Raw genomic sequence first — 23681 nt, 5'->3', positions numbered from 1 at the left:
GGGGAGGGGGAGGGGAGGGGGTGTCCCAAAGCCAGGGCAGGCCCAGGCTGTCTGCCTGTAGCAAGGCCTTTCAGTCTCCAGCTCTGATTCCAGATCTGTAAAAGAGGGACATAGGCAGTGCCTGCCCAGGGGACTGTGCTGAGGCCACAGTGGGAAACCTTAGTGAAAATGCCAGCAAGAGGGAGGCAGCTAGGCCTGGCGATCAGAGCAGGGCAAAGAGTGCGGGCTGGACAGGGTTCCAGGTTTTGGGGCCTTGGTCTCCCTACGTGTGTCAAATCTCCCTTCTCCAAGTTGTCCAGCCACTCCACACACGCACACACCCATTTATCACACTGACTCACACCAACATGGTTGCTTTCCATGGAGTCCAACCTCAGTACGGCCTCGTCCTTGGAGAGAGGAATCTGCTAGAAAAACTGCCCCGAGGCCTGCCAGTGCTGACCCATAAGGAAGGGGCTGAGGTGCCCCTTTCTCTCTCCTTCTCGTCCACGCACTTGGATTCAGCTGAATTTTAAAACAAGGTGGTGGTGGTTATAATTACTATTATATTTTATATTAGTGAGCATTTTTGTGTGCCAGGCCCCATGCTAGATGTTTTCTATGTAGTCTCTCATTTGATCTTAAAACTGGCCTGGTAAGAGTTACAGATAAGGAAACTGAGTCACAGAGCTATCGGTGCAGCTTCTGCTTTGTGTCAGGCTCTGGACCCTGTGGTGGGACCCAGAGTTGCCCATGGACTAGGGAATGGGGACAAAAATGAAAACAACGAGTGCACAACAGGTTACATGACTGGACATTTGCTGCGTGGACCCCATGGATGCTCAGGCCTGGGGAGGAATGCAGGCAGGGAAGGCTACAGGGGGGTCACAAAGCTTGGGAGAGTCACCTAGTCAGCGCCTTCACCAAGAACCACACAGACATCAGCACCAAGAGGAAGTGAGGCAGAGAGCAGCCCTCACAACCTAAGAGTGGGAAGGATAGTGCTGTGGGGACAGACTGGCGTTGGCTGCTCACACCCTCCCTCCCTCCAGGGCATCCGAGTCCCAGCCTCACCACAGGCTAAGGAAGAGGCTTTGCACAACTGTCCCAGTCCAGCCTCACCACAGACTCTTAGTCCCAGAGCCAGACCCACCACGCCACCTGGACTGCTTGGTTCTTGTCCCTAGGCCTTGCCAAGACCACATGCGCTGCCCTCTGACATTCTGGGGTCCAGTGGGTGCCCAGTCAGTCACCACCACCTGTGCCAGGCTCCACACTGCAGACTCTCATTACAACCAGCACTCGGCACCTCACCCCAGGAGGCATGGTCTTTCTAGGCCTCCTCTGTAGATGAGGGTTGACAAGTTGAGGGCTGTGCTCCTCCCAGCTCCCATAGCCCGGGAAGCTAGGGTGCCACATTCTCCCTGCCCCCTTCTTCCCCAACTCTACATATGCTGAGCAGCCTGCAGGAGAGGAGGCCTCCCAGCCACCTATCCGCATGGCTCTTAATGCCACTGTTCCACTAGCAGCTGCTGATCTGCTTGCCTGGCCCCTGCTGATCATCTTGTATCAGAATCTGCTGAGCCCTCCTCTCCTGCTCCCCTCGCCCCTGCTCAGGCAGGTGTCTGTGGTGGCCTGAGCCCATGGGCCCGCCCCACTTGGAGGTAGAGCTCCACTTGCAGATGTCCTGAGTTGCCCCATAGCCCTCACAGGGCACTCACTAGGCATTGCATCAAGCTGGGCACTGGGCAGGAGAGGTTGATGCGTTAAAAGAGCATTTTGCTGTAACCATATGCAGAATCCAGGGCAGGACTATATCCTGGCCTGGCCTCCACCTGTGCTCAGGGAAAATGCCCTGCCAGTTCTGCTCAGACCGTCTCCAACAGGGTGAGGCCAGGCTGGGGCAGGCAGAGGATGTGGGGAGTGTTTCTAGCAGCAGTAAGGGAGAACCGCTGTGCTCCCAGGCCCTGTAATGCAGGGTCACAGGAGCCTTTCTAGGTTTGCTTATAGAGGTTGATCTGCACGGCCTTCACACAGAAGCTAAGACAGAACGTGGGAGTGGGCAGGGGAAGAAGCACCAGCTCTGCTCTTGGCACTTGTTCCCAAGTGCCACAGCAGATGGAGGTGGGCTCCAGTGAGGGGGACCACTGCCCACCGAGCCCAGACTAGTCCCTGACCATGTCTGCTGCTGACGTGTTGACTCCTGTTATTGTTTCATCAGCTCAGCACGCTCTCAGAGGGCCCTCGTTTGAATAAAAAAAAAATATATGGTCACAAACACTCCAATGAACAGGACCAGGGGAAGCAACTTTAGCACAGACGCCTGGTACAGCCCCCCAGGCTAGGAAGAGGAATCCATGTTTCCATCCAGTCCAGTGCAGAGGCGGGAGAGTACCACTGGGAGGGAGCCAGCAGGGAACTCAGGCCAGGAGAGGTGACGGCGGTGCTGCCAGGGCCCCTGCGAGGGTCACTGCTACCCCAGGAAGTGAGCAAGCCTCAGGCAAGGGTGTAACCAGGCCACTGTCTGACTAGACACAGGACACCTGGGACATTCAAACCCCTCATGTCTCGTTTCTTCATCTGTAAAATAAGAATAAAGCTTTGGAATTACAAGGTTTAGTGATTAAATGAGATGAGCCATGTGAAACCATGTGGGCAGTCACAAATCACGGCTGAACGTAAGCCACTGTGTGATCAGTAGTTTTGGGGAGGGAGGCTGTCCCCGCAGCGCTGCAGAGAAAGTGAATTGGCCTTTCTACATCTGTGTTTTAGGATCTGAGGCCATTGGATGCCAAGGACATATGAGATAATCTCTCATTTGAACAGAGAACCAATCACAGGATTTCCAGCAGGGCTCAGATGTAGTAACCAAACCCAGCCGAGGGCATGCATACCTGTGCCCATGAACACGCATGTACTTATTCAGCTGGGGTGCTGGCCATGAGCACACATGCGTGTGCACATAGGAGTGAAGAAGTGAGCTGCTGCCCTGTGAAACCACTCAGAAAGGGGTTCTGTAGTTTGCTGAGACAGCCTCAGTGAGCTGTCAGAAAGAAAACCTCAGCCCCAGCCGTTGTCCTGAGTGAAACTGAGGGTGCCTCATTCACCTTTGGAAGGCTGACCTCTTTCCAAATCAGATGGCTTTGAGGGGTAGAAAGGCACAAACACTGAACTGATACTTAGGCCTCCCCAGGACAAGGACATGTGACAGCCAGCAGGCCCAGGTGCACACACGCCCCCATGCTGGGTGATGGCAGAGGTTTGGCAAAGAGGAGCAGCAGGGGTCAGAGGCCAAGGTGAAGAAGCAAGGTTGCATCTGGAAGAAAATAAGGAGGATGCTAGCTTATGAGGGCCAGGCCTGGCTTGCTCTTTGGGCATCCTGACTAAACTGAGTCCTCATCCCCTGGGGCTGGCCCAGACCCTGGCACAGGGTAGAGATGGGAAATAGCCATCTGAATGGACAAAGCAGGTTGGCCCGCTTCCAGAGCTGTCACAAGCACTGCAGAGAGAGGCGGTGGTGCTGTGCTGGACTGCAGAGGTCAGAGACGGTCATGGACAGAAGTTAGATAGGAAACAGGAGAGGATGCAGTTAGCGCAGTGGGGTGGGGCCATGGCAAAGAGCATTGAATGCCAAGCTATGTAAGTTGCCATTAGGAGGAGATACAGAAGGTTCTGGGCATGAGCAAGTCGGTAAGGTAGCTCAGGCAGTGGGGTGGACTCTGAAGAAAGATCGTAGTGGAAGGCTATGGAAGCAAAGGTCTGACCTGGACCAGTACTGGAGGCAGGCTTGTCAGAGCCTTGGAGCATACCAGGCCAAAGGAGCGGAGGCCCAGCAAGGAGGAGGAGGAGTTGAGGACAGCCCTGGGAGTTCATGTTGGCCGTCAAGACAGATGACAGAAAGAAAGAAGCCTATGGGGAGCTGCTCCGGGAAGAAAGATGATGGTAGGATCTTACTCGTGTTGAATTTAAAGTCATCATGGAGTATGCCAGACAATAAAGGAGGAATAACAACTCCACAGTGAATATGGAAAAAGTGAGGTCAGGAGAAATCAAAGGGCCTCACACCGCATAAGGCCAACGTGAGCCCTTGAGACAGGGAGGTGTCCCTTCTGAGTAGCCCAGCTACTCTTCCTCGCTGCCTCTTCTTTTGGGGGTGAAATGGGGCTTTCAAAAGTATCTGCAGCTTCCATCCTGCCTTCCAGCCCCCAGAAGTTCAGCTGGAGGGCCTTAGAGGGAACCAATTCCAAGAACACTCATTCCAGGCCCTTTCCAGGTTGACAACTACAATAGCTTCTGTTTATCGGCACCAATCACGTGCCAGATGGTTTATATTGATTTTTTTTTCTAATCACCCTAAAAACCTAACGGGGAAAGCACTATCTTTATTCCCATTTTACAGATGGGAAAACCAAAGCTCGGTGAGGTTACTCTGCCCAAGTCACACAGCAGAGGAAGAGAGACTCTAGTATGGTGCCTAGGGCTGTCTGACTTCAGGACCCAGAATCTCTTCATGTGCCACTCTTCCAAGCAGAGGAGAGCAAAAGAAGATGGGAGGAAGGTAACAGAAGGCTATGACTATGATTAGGTTCTGCCATTATCCTCAGAAGCTGTGGGGGCAAGACAGGAGCTATGGGTCAGGAGGTGACCTGGCCTCTTTGTTGTGGTGGACAGACTCTAAGGTGCCCCCTGCCCCCCATAGCCCCTGACTCCTGCTGTCTATGCCTTTGTGTGAAGGCATCCCCTCCAGTGTGGATGGCACCAGTAACTAGCCTGTAACCAATAGAACATGGCAGAAGTGATGAGGCATCACTTCCATGATTACATTATGTTATGTAGGACTCTTGTTGCTGGCTTGATGAAGTAAGAGGCCATGTTGGAAAAACCCATGTGGCAAGGAACTTCGAGCAGCCTGGCTGAGGGCAGCCCCCAGCCAACAGCCAGCGGAAAGCGTGACCACTTTCTATGACCAGCAGGCAGTGGACTCTGCCTACAACCTGAGGGAGCATGGAAGCAGGTTCTTCCCAGGTCAGCCCTCCAGAGGAAAATGCAGGCCAACTAATACTTTGCAGCCTATTAGACCCTGAGCAGAGGTCCCTGGTAAGCTGTGCCTGGGCTCCTGACCCACAGAACCTGAAGATAATAGATGCATGTCTTAAGCTGCTAAGTATATAATAACTTGTTAGCAGTAGAAAACTAATGCACTTGTCTTGGGAGCAGTGACAATCTTTTTAAAAAACTGGCGTGGCCAATAGAATGTGCCTGGGACAAGGATGGAAAGATAGCAAGGAAGGGGGGCAAAAGACATGGGGAGGTGACACTTCCCAAGACCAAACCTCTCCCCAGACCCAGCCCTAGTGGAACAGTGGAATGCCAGCTGGGTTGCAAGGTTCTATGCAGGGACTGCTCTCCAGTCCCAAAAACTCCAAAGCTAGTCGTGACCGTCACTGCCTTCCCCCATCAATCAAGGAAAGACTGAGTGGCTGTGTGCTCTCTGTCAGCCTGATTGGGGCTGTCCACTGTCCTGTGGGCAATCAGCACCTTCCTGCTGAATGCCTTCTGTCACCCAGTCCTGCACAGTAATCCCTCATGACCCACCCTGTGGTGGCTCTCACAGAGGCTTCTCCATGGACCTGACTGACCGTTGTCTGCCTTTTCGCAGTTCTCCATCAGGTCTGTGTCCTCCAGCTAGCTGTCCCCCTGGCTGCTACACCCTCCCTCCTGTCCCCAGTCTTGAGGAGCTGAGCCATCTGTGTGCTCAGGCCCCCTGAGAGCAGCCATAGGATGCCTCCACAAAACGAAGCCCCTGATTTTTACTCTAAGGGCCTCCTACATGGAGGCTTGGGGTGAATGGATGCTCTTCTGCCTGAAGACCATTAGATGGTTGATTTAGGGAGCGTCAGTAAAATTCACCGGAGCCAATATCGTATCCTGTTCAACTTCCTGCAATGAACCAGAATGGACTTTCACCTGCACAGTACCACATGACCAAACTGCAAGTTTCCTTTTTTACTGAATCAGAATCTAAATCTAATCCTAAGGCTATATCTGAAAAAAGAAGAGAGAGAGAGAGAGAGGAGAGAGAGAGAGAAGGGAGGGAAGGAGGGAGGGAGCGAGGGAGGGAAGGACACAAAGGGACTACCTAAAATAAACAAACAATGAATTGCACTTTCTGACACTGCTGGGCTCAAAGAAAACCAAAGCATAAAATGTATGCTTTACACCAAGCCTAAACTGAACTAAAACTTACTTCTGCCCAAGCAATTAGAAGGGAATTAGAAGGGAACAAGATGGTGTGAGATCTGGAATCCGCACTGCTGCCACCCTTCCTATCAGAAGTATCCATGAGTGAGTGCCAGCAGTGGCCAGACCCAGTGTCAGGACATGGACCTCCCCAGGGCCTGGGCCTTCCTCTCCTTCTTTGTGCTGCATCGTGAAAGCAGGGGGCTCGGGGATCCCTTTCCTGCTGCACTTGGGCTGAGCACAGGCTGGCAGGGCAGAGTCAGGCCTCAACAAGCTCAGGAAGGTCTGGCCCTGAGGGTGGCCCAAACGACCAGAAGTAAGCGCTGGGTCTGCAGGGAGGGAGACAGGGTGGGATGGGGGTATGCTGATTGAGTCCCTAGGCCTGAGCTGGAGCAGTTCTGGTGGCAGTTAACTCCAGGACCTTGGGCTGATCACACAGCTCTTCTAAGCCTCATTTTTTTTTCCTCATTTGTGAAAAGAGGCGGCATCCTTTTGCCTGTCTCACAGGGCTGTCGTGAAAATCAAAGGATGGGGCTGGATGAAAAAGTGACTCCTACTGGCACAGGGCAGCGCTGTTACTGGGAAGGCTTGCAATTCCAACCAAGCATCCCACTAGGCCTCACTTCACTTCTTCGAATGGAATGAGCTATAAGACCCTCATTTCCTCCTCTCCCTTCCCCTGAAGGTGTTGGGGGAAGAGGAGGAGGAAGAGGAGCAAGAGGCTTGGGGGGTGGTGAGTGGAGAGAGGCCAATGGCTATGCCCTGCAGCCCCTGCAGAAGCTGGTGGCTGGAAGCCAGGGAGAAGTTGGGGATGAGGTGGGGGTGGCCAGGATAGCAGGAGGATAGGGCTGGGTTAATGAAGTATGGATTGACTGGACCAGGAGCTGATGAGCTCTGGCACGAGGCTTTTCCTGAGCAGAGGCAGCAGAATCAATACTAATCCCTTGATCCATTTAGGGGTTCCTGCAGATCTCTGGGACAAATCCATGCCTCCCTTCGATGGGGAACTGCCTGGAACTGGAGGATTAAGCTGTAGCCTTAGCTCACATCCTTCCCACTGTCTTCTTTTAAAATTTCCCCTCCTTCTACCTCCTGTTGCCACATCCCTGCTGCCATGCTCAGAAGGCTGGTACCTTCCCTAGCCTCACCCACCCACCCTCCCACCCACCCCCACTCCTCCTGGGCCTGACCAGTGCATCAGTGGAGCTGGTTGTTTCTCCATGAGGAGGCTTCAGCATCTGTCTCATCAGCCTCAGGGGGACTCAGGCTCCCAAATGACAGGGGCTGGCTAGTTTCCCTTCACACATACAGCAGAAGCTCTTTTAACCAACCTCTCCTTGATCCCCTGATGAACTGAGCACATTCATGATTCTTCCTTCCACCCGCCAAGCACTCTAATGGTGTCTGTGCAAGTGTAATGCCAGCTCTCCCCGCTGGTGGTCTGCTCCTGCTCACACTGGTTGAGCCACATGCTGGCCTAGAGGCAGAGAGTCTGTAATGTTTATTTCCAACCTGTTTACTAAGGTCATGCTTGTGATCCTCACCATGGAATATTATATAAACCATGAAACATAAGCTGGGAAGAAGGAAATGTGTTGTTTCTACGAAAACTAAGTTGAATGTTCTCAAAAAACTTCACGAGTCTAGAGCAAAAGTTCTCCAAATTAGGCAAAGATTAGGAGGAAAAGCCATAAAAATTCTAAAGGATTCTGCACTCAGATTGCATACCAAGTGTCCTTCAGGTCTTGGATCACTTTAAAGAAATCAACAGGAGGTCACAGGCATTGCCCTATGGCCAGGATGATGCCAGAAACGCCAAGCAAAACTCCCCCAGCTGACTATCAGCCCAAGCAAAGGTCGAGGCCCTGTATGCAGAAAACAGAAGTGCTACAAGATAGCCGGGGATGAGTGGTTTGGATTTGGGGAAAATGACCTCGTTCTGTGCAATGGTGGGGAAACATCATCTGCTGAACTCTTGGCTCCTTAAATGTTACTTAAGTTGAAACGTGCATCGTATGCATGTATAATTTTGAAGGATTCTTTACTTTAACAGACTCCTTTGCTAACCAATAAACTACTATTCCCAATCTTATGGGGTAACACGGCTTGTATCATCCTGCAGAGACAAGTGGCTTAGCTGGTTTCTGAGCTTGTTTCCAACTGACCTCCCTCACACACACACACACACACACACACACACACACACACACACACACACACACACACACACACCTTTGCCACATCACACATCAGCCTTAGCGGTGTTAAGTCCCTCCTTCCCTCTGGGTCAGGAGGTGCTGAAAGGAAGTGCCTGCCCCTTCTCCCAGGTTGCTTGCTGCTTTGCCCATAGAATCTAACACTGCCTGCCCACTATAGATCCGGAACTACTACTGTTTGTTGAATGGAATTAAATAAGCCTCCTCTTCAAGAACTAGGGGCATTGATAAGATTTGGACACCTGTAGGCTCAGAAGAAAACCTTTCCATACATTTGGAATTGTTCAGCCTTGAAGCCAATCTCACAAGCCCAGCCCCTTCTGACAGCCTGACTGGCTCTGCCCCAGCCTTGGGCACATCAGAACCTTCCCATCTGGGTCCCGACACTTTCTAGTTCTCACACACAACTCATGACACCCCTAAAGCCCTTAGACTAGCGGTTCTCAACCTGTGGGTCACGACCCCTTTGGGGGTCGAATGACCCTTTCACAGGGGTCACCGAAGACCATCGGAAAACAAAAAGATATTTACATTACGATTCATAACAGTAGCAAAATTACTGTTATAGAGTAGCAACGAAAATAATTTTATGGTTGGGGGTCACCACAACATGAGGAACTGTATTAAGGGGTCATGCTTGGCATTAGGAAGGTTGAGAACCGCTGCCTTAGACAAATTCCTATTAATAGGTCTTTTCAATCATGGCCAATCTCCCTAGGTAATTGGCCCTCAAATTATGACCGACTTCCATGGAGAGCTGTCATTTCAGCCTCTTGCCTTGACTTTGGCTTTGACTTGTCCACCTGACCCCAACTTTTCTCACATAAGACATTTCTTCATCCTCATGGAGCCCTAACTATTGCTAAAATGGCAGAACTGAACGTTCATTTGAACTTTCCCAATCCAGCCGCCATATTTTAAACATGAAAGTATAGGCCAAGGAGGGCAAACGGTGGGACCCCAGTCCCCAGTGGAGAGCCGGCTAGAACACTGTCCAGGCCACTTCTTCCCCACCTCCTTACATTACCTCCCAGTGCTCTGCTCCTATTGACAAATGACCACCCTGCACTTGACCACACACACTCCACCCACAGTATAACCTTCCTCTGTGTTCAGTAGAGGCTTCTGAGAGCACCCAAGGGAGTGGAAGTGCCTCCTCTTGTCTACACTTGCTGAGGGACAAATGATGGTTGAGGCTGGTCACTGACATAAGTGACCACAGCAGACCCTGGGTCTCCACACTCATTCATGTCTGCGCAGTTTGCTGTCAGCCATTCCTGGCTGCCTCCACCCAACTTCCTCAAGCATCTCATTCTCCCTGCCTTTGCTCCTGCCCCTCTCCTGGCTTCTGGGTGTGGCCAAGCCCCTTCTGCATCTGGGTGTTGATTCTTCTGCCTGCTTTCACCAAAGGTGCAGAGCAATTCTGGGGTCTATGGAAGATGTAGCCTACAACCACAGAGAAGTTGCTGCCCTTCCTCCAAGGTCCAGGCAGATGTAGGCTGTAGCGAGGTAGGCATCCTTGCAGCCTCATCTCAGACTTGAACCTCAGATCTGGAGTTGGGGTAGTTGAAGCCTCCCCTCTGCTCCAGGCCCTCCCCCAGGTCCGCCCCCAACCCAGTCCCCTCAGCCCTAAGCCTCATTTACCACAAACCCGCCCCCTGCTGGCCAGCTGGCTTTCTCTAAGGCTGGGAGCGCTCTCTGTTCTGCTTAATAACCGCCTGTAATTAGCTTCACGATTTTGCTACTATGCTTATAATAGCCTCCATTAAAGTTATGGGATTTTCAAGCCGTAATGGCTTCCAGAGTAATTAATGCACAACTGGGTTTATGGCTAAGTTTATTTTTAAAGCTTTTCTCCCTCATTCCCGCCTCCCTTTCCTTTCATAGATGTTTTGACCAAAAGAACCAAAATGGGACAGAACTGTCTCTCCATGGCCCCCTTGCAGTCTTGCCCCCAGCCTCCGCCTCCCCCCTGTCCCATCCCCTTCCCGCTTCTGCCTCCAGGGAGGTGCTGGAACAGCAGTAGAGGCGGCTTTCATGGAGGAGGGTGGCTCTAGGCTGGGGCCTGTTTGTGTCCCTGTGGTCACTCCACGCCTGACCAGGTCCGGCGCTCTGGGGCCTAGAACCTCCCTTCTGATGCACCTGACGGTAGCACAGGACTAAAGGGCCTGTATTTATGTCTGGCTCCACCATGTCCTGGCTATGACCTCGGACAAACCACTGATCCTCACTGGCCTCAATGCATTCCAAGTAAAATAGTGATAAGGACAGCATGTACCACTCAGGGTTGTTGTGATATTGAACATGAACTATTGAGTGTCGTCTTTGGACACAAGTGCTACCTAACAGCTATTATTACAAACGACAGCCCAGCAGGCAAGCAGGAGGTTAAGCAGGTGCCAGAGGTAGGGGGCGTGGAATAAAGAGGCTGCCCAGAGGAAAAGGGGTGAAAGCCGCCAAGTGAGTGCACAACAGCAGGCTGGACGTGCACACCGAATTGGCACGCAGCTCACCTTGCCATTGCTTTCTCCACCTGGGACTTAGAACCCTCTCCAAGATGAAGGACATTTGGAAAAGCTCCATCGGGAGGCACCAAGAACCAAGAGCAAATCTCTCAGCCAGGCCTGTCAGAAGCTCCCCTGTCCATCAAATGTGGCTCAAGATCAGCCAGCCAATGCGAGGCCTTGATCAGCCCTTTGCAGCCCTGTGGGTTGCCTTGGAGCAGGGAGTGGGGCTGGAGCTAGGGGTGTGGCATGAGGTGACTCTGCTTCACCACATTCAGTACATGAGACCCAGACAGGCATCCTGGGCTGGGACACTGGGCTCTGTCACCTACTGGGGCCATGGAAGAGGAGTTTATAGGGGACACAGCACACACTCCCCAGGATTACTCTTTATGCTCTGTGCCCCCACTGTTGGTCTTTCCCTGTAACCTTTAACCCCAGTGGGCCTTCCATTCCCCTGAGAAGTGAGGAGCAGCCCATCTACATCTGCCGACCAGGAGACTTGGAGGCAGAGCAGGCCTTGGGTGGTGGGGTGGCGGAGGCTTGCTGGCTGGCCCAGGAGGCCACAGTGCTCTTTACTGGAAGACAATACCTGATTCTTTCACAAAACATCTGAATTCTTTGGAGAGCTGACTCGACAAGCAAAAGAAAACACACTGTTTCCAAATGTGGAGGAACAAAACTCCTCCTCACCCATAGTTCTCGGCTCTGCCAGGGATGGAAAGCACACACTACCTGGGGACAGCTGGCCGCTGAGGGTTTCACTGCCCAGTGCTGGCATCTGCATCATGCATGGTGCTTAGTACAGAAGTAGAAGCAAGAAGAGAAGAGGATGTGACAGTTTCCCTGGTGGTCGCAGGGCTCTATGGCTACTCTCCTTGTCACATGAGAGAAGAAGGCCCCGGGGAGGAGCCTGCCTGCGGACCCTCTGCAGAACTGAGGCAATTTGAGCAAGTCCATCATCTTCACAAAGGGTACCGCTCCTAAGGCCCACGCTGCCACCATTTTGAGTGCTGTCTCCCCAGGATGTGGCCACCCTCATCGAAACCACCTCTTCTTGCTGATACCCAGCTCCAGTGCCCAGGGCTCTGACCTGCGCAGAGCGGGTGTTCCACAAGACTCTCCTGTTGAGAGCTGGCTGAGTGGCACGTTGGTTAAGAGCTGGCTTGGGACGCCAGCTCTGAGCAGCAGGGCCCCGGTTCGGATCTCACATGAGGGCCAGTGACACTGCCCTCCACAGCTAAGATGGTGAACAACAACAGCTCAACCTGAAGCTAGGCTGCTGTGGGTCACCAGTGACAGCGTAGGCTGCAGTGGACTGCCATGAGCTACCGTGAGTGGCTGGTGGCCCGCATGAGCGACCAGCAGCTGGCATAAGCTGCCGTGAGCCACCGTGAGTGGCCGTCCAATGGCTGGCGAGTGACTGCCTCACCTGGGAAGAGCGCTATGATGGTGCCAACATGGGCCAGTGAAGCAACGTCCTCCACAACTAGACTGAAGAACAAAAGGATAGCAAGTTGTCTGTCCCCCTTCCCCGATTCCCCAACGCTGTTCCCCTCCCCCAATTCCCCAATAAAATCTTTAAAAAAAAAAATCTCCTGTTGACATCAACAAAAGGAGGGCACTTGCAGCATTTCCTCCTAGGCCCTGTTCCCAAGACACCTCTTGTTTGTCCTCAAAGCACTGACCGCAATGCTGACCCCTTTATCCAGGCTATGAATAAAACCATCTGGGCCCAAACATGTGAACAGCACAGTAGCTATCGTGTTGAGAACTCAGTTTGTATACATCAGGTGCCATCCTATGGGTTTTATGGGTACTTGCTTGTTTAATTCTCAGAACCACCTTGTAAAGTAGGTACTGATAGTACCCCATTTCATAGATGAGAAAACTGAGGCATGGAGAGTTGCTGTCACATGTCAAAGGACATACGGCTCGTTGGTGGCAGAGTTGTTGTTTAAACCAAGGCAGGTATGTCTGAAGTCTGTGCCCTTAACCTCTGTGCCCTGCTGAGCACATAGGGTGTGGCAGTGCCACACCGCCATTGCTGTGGGGGACAGAGGTTCACTTCACCCATGCAGGCAGGCAGAAGTGGTCCTCATGGAGATGGCAGTCTGGGCTCCATTGTGAACACCCCAGGGCTGTGTGTCCCAGAGCTGGGCCCAGCCCTTCCGTAAGTCTATCCCCTACCCAGGTCTCTGGCCATCCTCTTTGCTCTCTCTTGCAGGTGTGCACTTCACAAGGTTCCTGAACAGTCGCCCCCTTCTCTGACTCCGGTCGGGCTGGACTCTGCAAACCTGCTTCCGCAATGGGTGGGTTGTGAGTGCTGGTAAGACCTCCTAGCCAACATTCGGCTTCTCTGCTGTCCCTGTGCCTGGCCTGTCCGGCCCATTCCTGTTCTTTTCTCCCCTGTGCTCTTCACTGTCCGCTGCTACCACCTCTGGTGCCGTCCCTCTCCCGACCTTGCTGCTGCTCAGGTAACGAGGAGCTGTGGGCCCAGCCAGTCTTGGAGATGCCGAAAAGACGGGACATCCTTGCGATCGTCCTCATCGTGCTGCCCTGGACACTGCTTGTCACCGTGTGGCACCAAAGCACCATTGCACCTCTGCTCACTGCACACAAGGGTGAGCCCCCCACCCCCGGCCCCTGGCCCCGGCCAAGCTCCAGTAATAAGAGTGAGCACAGCCAATGCTGATGGAGGTCTTATTTTCATTTACCAGGCAGCTGGCAGGAGCCATAAGGATGATCCAGGCCAATGACCTGACCCTTTTGGGGGTCTTGACCCCTTTGGGAATCTGATGAATGCTACCACACACCCATGCACAGCTCTGCATCCAATCCGGGACGTGCAAGAACTGGGAGCACTCAGCAGTGGTGGGAGGGAGGGATGGAGAGAATTCCTGGCCTGTGCTGGGAAGAATATATTGTTTGCCTCTCTTTTCCTGGTTAGGCAGTCCTGATCTAGTCTTACCTGGTGAAAATAGGCCAAGCCAGAGGAAAATCCCATGAAGCACCTGTGGGAGAACTGAGATTAGAACCAGCTTTTCTTGGCCCTGAGTCTCGAGCATTCTCCTCCACCAAGCTGCCTTTCCCTCTCACACCAGGACTCCCTACACCCCAAAAACCTTCCATGTGACCCACACCTGGCCTGCTCCCTCATGCCTTAGTCTTTAGTCACACTCTTCTTCCCTCTGCACTCCATGCATGCACAGACTCAGTACTCCAGGGCAGCAGTTCTCCAACTGAAATGCACACAGTATGACATGATAAAACATGAAGGGGCCCAGGCCCATCCCAGTGAGAGAGATGGGCCCAGGGTAAGGCCTGGGAATCCACATGTAGCCATTACCCGCAAGTAATTGGGACGCAGGCAGTAGCCAAGAATCACAGCCTGAAGCCAGGCTGATCCACACAGTTACATGTCAAGCCCTGTTCAGTCCCAGCGATTCTGGAAGCTTCCATGAGGAAGGCCAAGCTGAAGATCACTAACTTCCCACTGCCCAATGCTGGGCACTTAGAGCCTCTCCTCAACTGTTATCCTCTCCACCCAACTCCAAAATCTCTCTTTGGTGCTTGCCACTTTAGAATTGTTGTTCTCCTACAACTACATCGTCCCAGATGGGTTAAAGCTACTGTGTATGAAAGGATGTGATGTCACGTGGCTTCCATTCTTGGCAGAGCTCTAGGGTCAGAGATGTCAGGCTCTTTTGCTAAGCACTGATCTTACTGCCTTAGGATGAGGAATTGGCATCTGTCTCCCCAGAGCATGCCAAGAGGGACTGAATGACAACTGCAGTGAAATAAAGTTAAGGGTGCCCGGGAGCCCTTTGTGACTCAATGGTTGCAGAAGCTCTAAAGCCGACAGGAAGGGCTCAGCTTGTCTGTGGCTGAGTCTAATGAACGGAGGACTTTCCCAGGGTGCATATCCTCCTTTTTGGGAGGATTTGAGTGGCAAAAAAAGTGGGGGAAATGGCTCTAAATCTCCTCCTCAGGCCTCGGCTTCCAAAACTTGACTAACCACAGGATAAATTCATCCTTATACACCTTGGTCAGAATCCTGACCATTCATCCCTCTTTCCTCAAACTTGTTCTCTTTTCTCCTTTTGACCCAAAACTCCTCCCAAAAGTCACTTTTGATCAACTGCATCTGTGCTAGTCTTCTGCCCCTGCACTCACACACCCGTGGCATTGTATCCATGGCCCAGGAAGCGGGCTCCTAGCTTACGCTGTGTGTCTTGTGGCGCCACCAGCCTGTGTGAACTCCCTAAGAGCTGGGAGAAAGCCTTGTTCTACGTTCATCTGTATCTCTTCCCAGAGCCCAGCGTCAGACCTCACACAAGCACCCCATGCACTCCACGTGCTCATGGCAGCAGTGGGAAGGAAGAGAGGTAACTGGCTGATTCACAGCATCCTCCCCAGGATGGCACTACAACCCTTTCATGTGATTGCTCATTGCATCCTCTTCGTAGTTGCATGAATCCATGAGAAAGCAGGGCTGGCTACTATCCTCTGACCATTATCACTTCCTGCTGAGATGGTGTGAGAACAGTGAGGGACGCACAGTAGTTCAAACAGAGGGAAGGGGCTCATTTAAGAGCTTGACTACCAACGGCCCTGATTTCTCCTCTTGATAGGACTACTAGCTTCACTATGTAGGAAAACGTCCAGGATGTAAGGAAAAGCTTGGTAGTGAGAGCTGCCCCATTTGGAGCGGGCTGCCTTCGGGAAGGAATGGGCTCCCCTGCCTGGGAGTGTTTCACCATGGGCCAGGCCCTGCGTTTTCACACAATGTCCCTATGGTATCTTTGTGGCGATATGGGTAAACACTCGCTGGATGCTAGGACAGTTAGGGTCAGTGAGTTTGTCTCCCAGATGGTTGAATGAGTGTTTTCAGAAAATGCAGATTATTGACATCAAACCATGAGAAGGGCTAAAAACAGGTTTCCATCCTGTCCTTTTGTATATGCCAAAATGTAGGAACATCTAAAATCAAAAAGGACAGGTTCAGGATTCAAAATTATCTTGACTATGGGCAATACCCTGGAATAAAATGAAGTAGTTAAGTATTAAATTCTGCACCAAGATTCTAGGGCCAGATTACATAAGGCCAGGAGGGGAGAGGCCTCACTTGACTAGAGGGTTTCTGAAAAATCAGAATGAGCTAACCTCACACTCTTCCGAGTCCAGTGTAGTGTGCCCAGGAAAGCACTAACCTGATCTCAGGCACCGCAGTGTCTGCACCACAGGATGGCATGTCACCATGCTCTGCAAACTCAATCCCATGTAGGGCAGTACGGTCAGCTCTGGCCAGATGAGGAGGGCACCGGGGTGATGAGGGTCATACACTTTGTCATATGAAACCCAACACATTTAGGAGCTGAAGATGCATCTTGGAATCTGGCCAACTGCACTCAACTAGCTACAGAGCTGTTCAGTGGAGGAGGCGGCAGAGGTCACCTCTGTCCTCTGGGGAGTCAGAACTAGGGAAATGCCTGAGGATTCCAGGGATGCAGCCATCACCATTAGCTCTAACAAACAGTGCAGCGGGCAGGGATCGGATTACACTCCTGAGGAGGAGCCGAGGGCAGGTTTTTCTTGGCAGGGTGGGTGGTGTCCTGCCCAGTACCTGAGGCCAGAGCTGGTGGTGCTCGCGTCCCCACACTGCCTGTCTCCCATCCCACAGATGACGGCAGTGACCCTCGGCGCAGCGCACCACTGGGCACAGACCCCAGGGAGTACTGCATGTCCGACCGCGACATCGTGGAGGTGGTGCGCACCGAGTACGTGTACACGCGGCCCCCACCATGGTCCGACACGCTGCCCACCATCCACGTGGTGACGCCCACCTACAGCCGCCCGGTGCAGAAGGCAGAGCTGACGCGCCTGGCCAACACGCTGCTGCACGTACCCAACCTGCACTGGCTGGTGGTGGAGGACGCGCCGCGCCGCACACCGCTGACCACGCGCCTGCTGCGCGACACCGGCCTCAACTACACGCATCTGCACGTGGAGACGCCCCGCAACTACAAGCTGCGTGGTGACGCCCGCGATCCGCGCATCCCGCGGGGCACCATGCAGCGCAACTTGGCCCTGCGCTGGCTGCGTGAGACCTTTCCCCGCAATTCCAGCCAGCCCGGGGTGGTGTACTTCGCTGATGACGACAACACCTACAGTCTGGAGCTCTTTGAGGAGGTGTGAACAGGGCAGAAGGCAGGGGAAGGGGTGGGAGGACTCAGGGCCTCTGGTGTGGGAAATGGAGACACTCCTGCGGGGAGGAACTTTGGATAGGGACACACAGGGACACTGTCACAGGAGGGGATGCCAGGCTGGGGTCAATACAGACTGCGGGAAACCAGGGAAGGGATGGAAAGCCTGGCTGCAGGCCTCAGCAGCTCCCCTAGTGAAAAGGAAGAAAGTAGTGTTGGGGTTCCTAGACCACAGTCCTGGCCTTTCAGATATGGTCTGAATGAGGTATGGGCCAGTTTCAGTGTCCTTGGAGTTTGTGAGTCAAGGTCGTCTGCGGGAGGGGGAGGAGTCGAGTCAGACTCTAAGTTGGAAAGGCTGAGAGATTTTGCAGCAAGGGAGAAAGTGGCAGCAGGGCATGTGGAGAAGGGAAAGACAAGCTGGCTTGAGAGACCAGGTTCCTCTGTAGATGCCCACCATGGGGATGTATCTGGGGACAGGGTGGCCTGGGTCCCCTGGCATGGCTTCACACGTGTGCACAAAGTTAGCTGATGATTTCATCCTCCATGGGGACAGGCATCGCTCCCTATCAGCAGTCCCAGGTGTCCTGACTCTGGGTCCCCCTTGTAGATGCGCAGCACCAGGAGGGTGTCCGTGTGGCCTGTGGCCTTCGTCGGCGGCCTTCGGTACGAGGCCCCAAGGGTCAACGGGGCAGGGAAGGTGGTCGGCTGGAAGACAGTGTTTGACCCCCACCGACCGTTTGCAATAGACATGGCTGGATTTGCGGTCAACCTGCGGCTCATTCTGCAGCGAAGTCAGGCCTACTTCAAGCTGCGTGGCGTGAAGGGAGGCTACCAGGAAAGCAGCCTCCTCCGAGAACTTGTCACCCTCAATGACCTGGAGCCCAAGGCAGCCAACTGCACCAAGGTAAGGCCTTCAGCAGAATGACAGCTGTAATACAAGCATTTCCAAGCTCATCCAAACCCTCCCTACAGATCAAGAAGCAGGAAATCAAGGCCTTAAAACAGCCTTGCAAAGATCCATGCCTTCTCAGAATACCCTGCTGAGAAGGCAGTTTATCACCTGTCAGGCAGCCACACTCAAGTCAAGCATGGAAATGGAGAGGATAGTGATCGGAGAGGCAGAGCCAAGGATTGCGTCCTGTCCCTCACTGTAAAACAGCTGGGCTCCATGACCTCCCTGCCAAACACATGTATATGTACACACACATGCACAAACACACATGCATGCACATGTACACACACACACACACACACACACGCACACGCACACGCACTACTCCTAGTCTGAATTTCTCCGGCTAGGGCCTGGGCTATCAACCTGAAGGCTCCTGAACAACTGTCTCCCTCCCTAGAGAGACCCATTAAGAAATGCAGGGGAGGATCAGAAGCAAGAGGAAATCTTAGGATTTCTTTATTTTCTGTAGCTGCAGACTTTGTTTCCAACAGCTATTTTGAATGCATCCTATGTACAAACAGCAAGAGTGAGGGGGTAGATAGAAATAAAGAACAATGGAAAAAAATTTGATGCAACAAGGGCAGAATGGGAGGGGGCAGGAGAAATACTTGCAGAGCGTGGTGGGAGCAGGGAAGTGGCAGGGTAAGGGCAGGGCGACTGCCCCATGTTGTTTTGTGTCTCTGGACACACAGATCCTGGTCTGGCACACACGCACAGAGAAGCCAGTGCTGGTGAACGAGGGGAAAAAAGGCTTCACTGACCCCACTGTGGAGATCTGAGCCCCAGGATACAGGTACAGTGGGGATGAGGGCGGCAATGCACTTGGTCAGGGGCATACCAAGTTTGGACCCAGAATAAATCTGCCGAGACTTTTCCTCATGGTCTTTCATTGTAGGACAGGGACAATGCCAGCAAGCATGGAGGAGGCATAGCTGAAGTCCCCTTCCTACTGTACTGTCTGGAAGTTAACAGGAGCCAACTTCCCCCACACAGTTGTGTCCTTCTGCTACCAGCTCCTTTGAAGGCCTCTCCTTCCCGGCTATTACTACTATTATTCTGGCCATCACGCCCATCCCATTGCGAGGCACTGCTATGTAGATTCTCACAGGCTGTCTTGCCCTGTGGATTCCTCTTCAGTCATGCTGCTATGACGAGGACTCGCCCCTCCCTCACTGCTTCTACCCTCCTCCTCTAACACGTCCATGTGTCTCTCAATAGTAACATGTAGTACAGTGGTGAAAGCATGGACCAGAACTTGGTTCAGTTCCTGACCCACCGCTGTTCTCACTGTTTGACCTTTCTTTCTCTACGCCTCAGTTTCTTCATCTGTAAAATGTGTTGTCGGGGGGTACCAAGAACAGTCTCTGGCATACAATAAGTCCTATATAAGTGTTACTGTTGTTACTTGATTCTTTAACAACCTCTACTGAAATGGGCCACAGGATCTATCTACATTTTAGAGGTAAAGAAATGATGTGCAGGAAAGCTAAATGAGTTGAATTGCACCAGGCGATTGGCAAAGCCAGGAATTTTCTCCGGGTGTTTCTATGACCTCATCTCAGAGGTGGGAACTCAATGGGCTATATCTGACCTCTGGACCCAGAATTTAGTGTCAGCTTCTGTGTCATGTTTGCCAGCACCCTGCCCACAGGGGACACCAGGGTGTCAGTCTGCCTGTTTTGTCCCCTGAACTTAACAAATCAGCTGGGCCAGTGCTACTAACATGCATCAGTACTAAGCCATATTCACTGCCTCCTACCCTCAACCGGGTCCCTGGAGAAACTTGCCTCCACCCACCATCATAAGGTATCCACAGAGGACTCTGGGGGTGGGCTCGGTGCAGCTCCTGGGTGACCCGTTAGCGGCACAGAGTTGAGCGGCTTAGCCAGACTGGCCACCCCTCACCCACCTCACCCATTGCTCCTCTCCCCTTCACAGGAGCCTCCCTCTCAGACCCTGTTCCTGGCCTTCCATCCTCTCCCCACGGCCGATGGTCCCTCCAAGGCAAACTCCTAAAGAATGGCCATCACCCTCCTTTCTATTCTGGGGCTTCAGAGAGAGCCCAGCCTGATGCCAGGACAAAGGACGGAGAACCTAAAGCACAGAAATCCCACACCTGTTGTTCTCTTCCATCCAGTGTGACCAGGGCCCAGCTGCTAGCCAAGCCCCCCAGCTAGAGCACCGGTGCCCCAGCACGCCTCCCAGAGCTTCCTGTACCGACAGGCCTGCAGGAGCAAACTCATGGGCGCCCAAGCCCCAGGGTGATGCTGAACTGGGAGGGAGGTGAAAAACTCGGCAGTCAAGTGGAGGGTGGCCCTCCCCAGCTCCCTGCTTCTGGGGCCCAGCATGGCCACACAGGCCAGTCAGCCAGAGAATTCTGAAGACCAGAGAGCCACCCCCACCCAGGCGTCAGGAGCACCCCTCTTCTCCTCAGAGAGTTGCTCCCAAGTACACAGGCCTCTGTGGCTTTCCCCTAGTTCCTGTTTCCCGAGCATAAGGCTGTCTTTGATCCCAACAGGCGACCAGCCCTGCATGAGGGGAGCCTGGGCCTGCCAAGAGGCTCCCCCCCCCCACCCCCGTACCTCAGTACCTCATGCTGTGGTGGGAGCAGAGCCCCTTCCACCGGCCCACGCCCCTCAAGCCTGCTCCTTGCAGCACTGAGAAGCAGGTGGGCCCTAGAGCCAGCACAGGTCATGGACTGACCTGGACTAAGACCACATGGGTCCCTGTCCCCACACACTGCCTCCCCACTGCCCATTGGGCTCCAGGGCCCCTTCCCTGGACCGGGATGGGGGGAGGGCAGGAGCCCTCTCCCTGAAGCTCTTGAGAACCACAGACCTCAGTGGCTCACGTGAGCAAGGGGCAGGCGAGGCAAAAAGGAGGGAGGCCTGGGCGATTCCAAGACTCTTTCCTGCCCCTGGTTTGAAGGCAAGGGGACTTCGCGTTAGCAAAGGGGAAATTTGGAAATTATGGAAAAGGGGAAGAAATCATTTGGACACTGAGAGGAAAGGAGACCTGAGCACACACTACTTTGGAAATTATTTTATTTTAAACACAAAATGGGAAAGAAAATCTCCCTTCTCCCTAAGTGGGGAGCGTGCAGGGTGAGCCCGCCTCAGGTCCAGCTGCGCCCTTTCCTCTCCAGAGAAAGAACAGTGCATGTGCTTCTCCCCTCTACCAGGAGGAAAGTGTGTCCAGTTCTCTAGGCCACTGAAGAGGCCCCTGGCTTTCTGACAGAACAGGGCCCTCTGGTGGTTATCTCACTTACGCTCCTGAAAGTTGGAAGCACAATTTTCCTCCCAAATGGAGGAAAAGGAAAGATCTGAGCCTACTGAAGTGTTTATTTTTTAACCGCTAACAGCCCCCACTCCATTTAAACTCACAGGACCGGTCTGAGGACCACTGCAAACCCACTTCCGGGTGAGTTGAGGGGTAGGACTCAATCTGACGACCTAACATTCAAAAAATAGCATTGGCTGCCTATTTTGAAATGGATTGAACTTCCCACAGTAGTCATGAACCTATCCGATGGGATCATATCCTTGAGAACCCTGAGCCACCTTGCAGTGCATCCCCCAACCTCTTAACATTTTCGATGGTTGCTTTGGAAATCAACCCCTCAGAATCAAATGGCATGGCATGGGAGAGAAGGGAGGAGGTGAGCACAGGGCAATCATCAAATGAGTGAATTTAGGCCCAGGCATTCCACTGCCTCCTCACAGAAACCAGCCCTGAATGCTCAGGTCAGCTTGGCTGGTCTTAGGCCACCTTCTCAGCCAAATTACCTAGGACTCATTTTCAGGAAATTGATAATGAACAACAAAATGGGGTATTTTCTCTCTCTCTCTCTCTCTCTCTCTCTCTCTCTCTCTCTCTCTCTCTCTCTCTCGCCTTTATTTTTCTTTTTGGCAGATGCTAGTTGAGTTGTTTTCACCTAATATCCTCTCTTAGCTGCATGTATATTTATTTATAATTATAACCCTGGTGGACTGCAGCTTTCATCTTTGTTGGGAATGAGTTTGTTCTAAATCAGAATTGGGTCCATGACTACAATTTGTTTTCCAAACTCAGTCTGTTCCCTGCTCCCCACCATAGAGGAGTGAGGTCGGGGGCTAGGAGTCCCACACAGAGTAGGGGGAGGGGGGAGCCCATGCAGCTGCACCACCTGGTCTTTTAATTTAACTGTATTTAATTTGTTTTCAAAATTAAAAGTCAAATATGGTTTTTAACAGTCTTAATCCTCCTCAGCCCTTTATTTTATTCTCCTATATTGCTGTAACCAGCCAACAAGTATTCATCAGGTGCCTGCTATGAACAAGCATTATTCTAGGAGCAGTGCGGAGCAGTGAGAAACCAGAGCACTTGTCTTCATGGAGATTTTCTTCTCTTGAGAGGACCTGGATGGACAATAAGCAGATCTATAGTATTTTAGATGTGATCTGTTCTAAGGACAAGAATGAGGTCAATGGGGGAGACAGAGTAGAGAGGACCTGATCACTACACAAGGTGGTCAGAAAGGCCTCCCTGATAAGGTGACATCTGAGCAGCTGAGTAGCATGCAGACATGCCATTATCTGGGTAGGAGCATTCCAGAAATGAGAACTCTCTCCCCAGTGGCAGTGGGAGACTGCTTAGCATGTTTAAACACCGGCAAAAAGGCCAATGTGACTGCAACTGACTGGGAAATGTGGTGGGGAACAGCGGGGCGGTGCCCCGTCAGTGGTGGGAGATGGGATGGACATGGGATGGGGGGAGGAGGGCACAGATTATGTTGGAGGATTTGGGGCAGACCGATATGATCTAATTGACCTTTTAGAAGAATACCTCTACTTTCTGTGCTGACAATAAACAGAGAGGGTGAACAAGGGCAGGCTAGGAGTGGTGGCTCCTGAAATAATTCAGGCACGGGACGACGCTGAGTTGGATAAAGGTGCAAGCTTTGGGGCAGAGAGAAGGGGTCGGGTTCTGGATGTGTTTAAGAGAGACAGCTAAGAGAATTTGCTGATGTATTGGATGTTGGATATGAAAGAGGACAGCCAGAAGTCACCTGAGGCACAGAAGAGAATTGCCAGTTCCTGATATGGGGCAGAGTGCAGGAGAAATGATGTGGAAGTAATTGGAGTTTGGTGTCGCATGGGTCACATGCCCATTAGACACGTGCAGGAGAGAAGGTGAGTAGATGGTGGCTAGCACACCTGGAGCTCAGGTGAAGATGAACATTGGAGAGTAAGATGTGTCAGGCTGTCTACAAGTCCCAGGTGGATGAGGCTACCGCAGTGAGTGGACAGAGGGAAGAGCCCACGGAGTGGGTCTGGACCCTCCAGCATTTAGAGGTTGGGGTTATGAGAAGGATTCTTCAAGAGACTCTTGAGATGAGGCCATCCGGTTGGGAAGATCTGGACAAACCATGAATAAGCTCTGGAAGATGATCTCTGCCAAGGGGCTTTGACAAAGAGAAGCCACAGGGCTATTTGGCAGATAAGAAAGTCAAGAACAGTAAGTTGGGGCAGGAGGCCCTCCCCCTGAGAAAGGGCCAATGCATCCCTGTACAGAGTTGCCTAAGAGAGTAATTCAAGTGGAT

The 23681-nt window shown here is 52.5% G+C and overlaps 2 protein-coding genes across 4 annotated transcripts in view; one reads left to right on the top strand and one right to left on the bottom strand.

Annotated features, from left to right (window-relative positions):
* B3GAT1 (beta-1,3-glucuronyltransferase 1) overlaps positions 1-22333 on the top strand; it is a 30834-nt gene extending 8501 nt beyond the window's left edge. The window contains exons 2-7 of one of the 3 annotated variants that reach the window (XM_019628485.1): positions 13167-13251; positions 13417-13563; positions 16623-17131; positions 17753-18049; positions 18793-18893; positions 20039-22333. In XM_019628485.1, the coding sequence (XP_019484030.1) occupies positions 13248-13251; positions 13417-13563; positions 16623-17131; positions 17753-18049; positions 18793-18879 (1044 nt within the window). In that variant the 5' untranslated portion in view covers positions 13167-13247 and the 3' untranslated portion in view covers positions 18880-18893; positions 20039-22333. Of the gene's footprint in view, positions 1-13166; positions 13269-13416; positions 13564-16622; positions 17132-17752; positions 18050-18792; positions 18894-18995; positions 19496-20038 lie in introns of those variants that run through there. The other 2 variants (XM_019628488.1, XM_019628487.1) reach the window with 2 other exon arrangements.
* Positions 7467-23681, bottom strand: part of GLB1L2 (galactosidase beta 1 like 2) — an 83149-nt gene continuing 66934 nt past the window's right edge. The window contains exon 18 of the transcript XR_002122349.1: positions 7467-8451. The gene's annotated coding sequence lies outside the window, so the exon portion shown is untranslated. The remainder of the gene's footprint in view (positions 8452-23681) is intronic.

The sequence above is a fragment of the Hipposideros armiger genome, unplaced genomic scaffold (genome assembly GCF_001890085.2).
Source record: "Hipposideros armiger isolate ML-2016 unplaced genomic scaffold, ASM189008v1 scaffold_797, whole genome shotgun sequence".
Taxonomy (NCBI): domain Eukaryota; kingdom Metazoa; phylum Chordata; class Mammalia; order Chiroptera; family Hipposideridae; genus Hipposideros; species Hipposideros armiger.
This window is presented reverse-complemented; position numbering and strand designations above follow the sequence as displayed.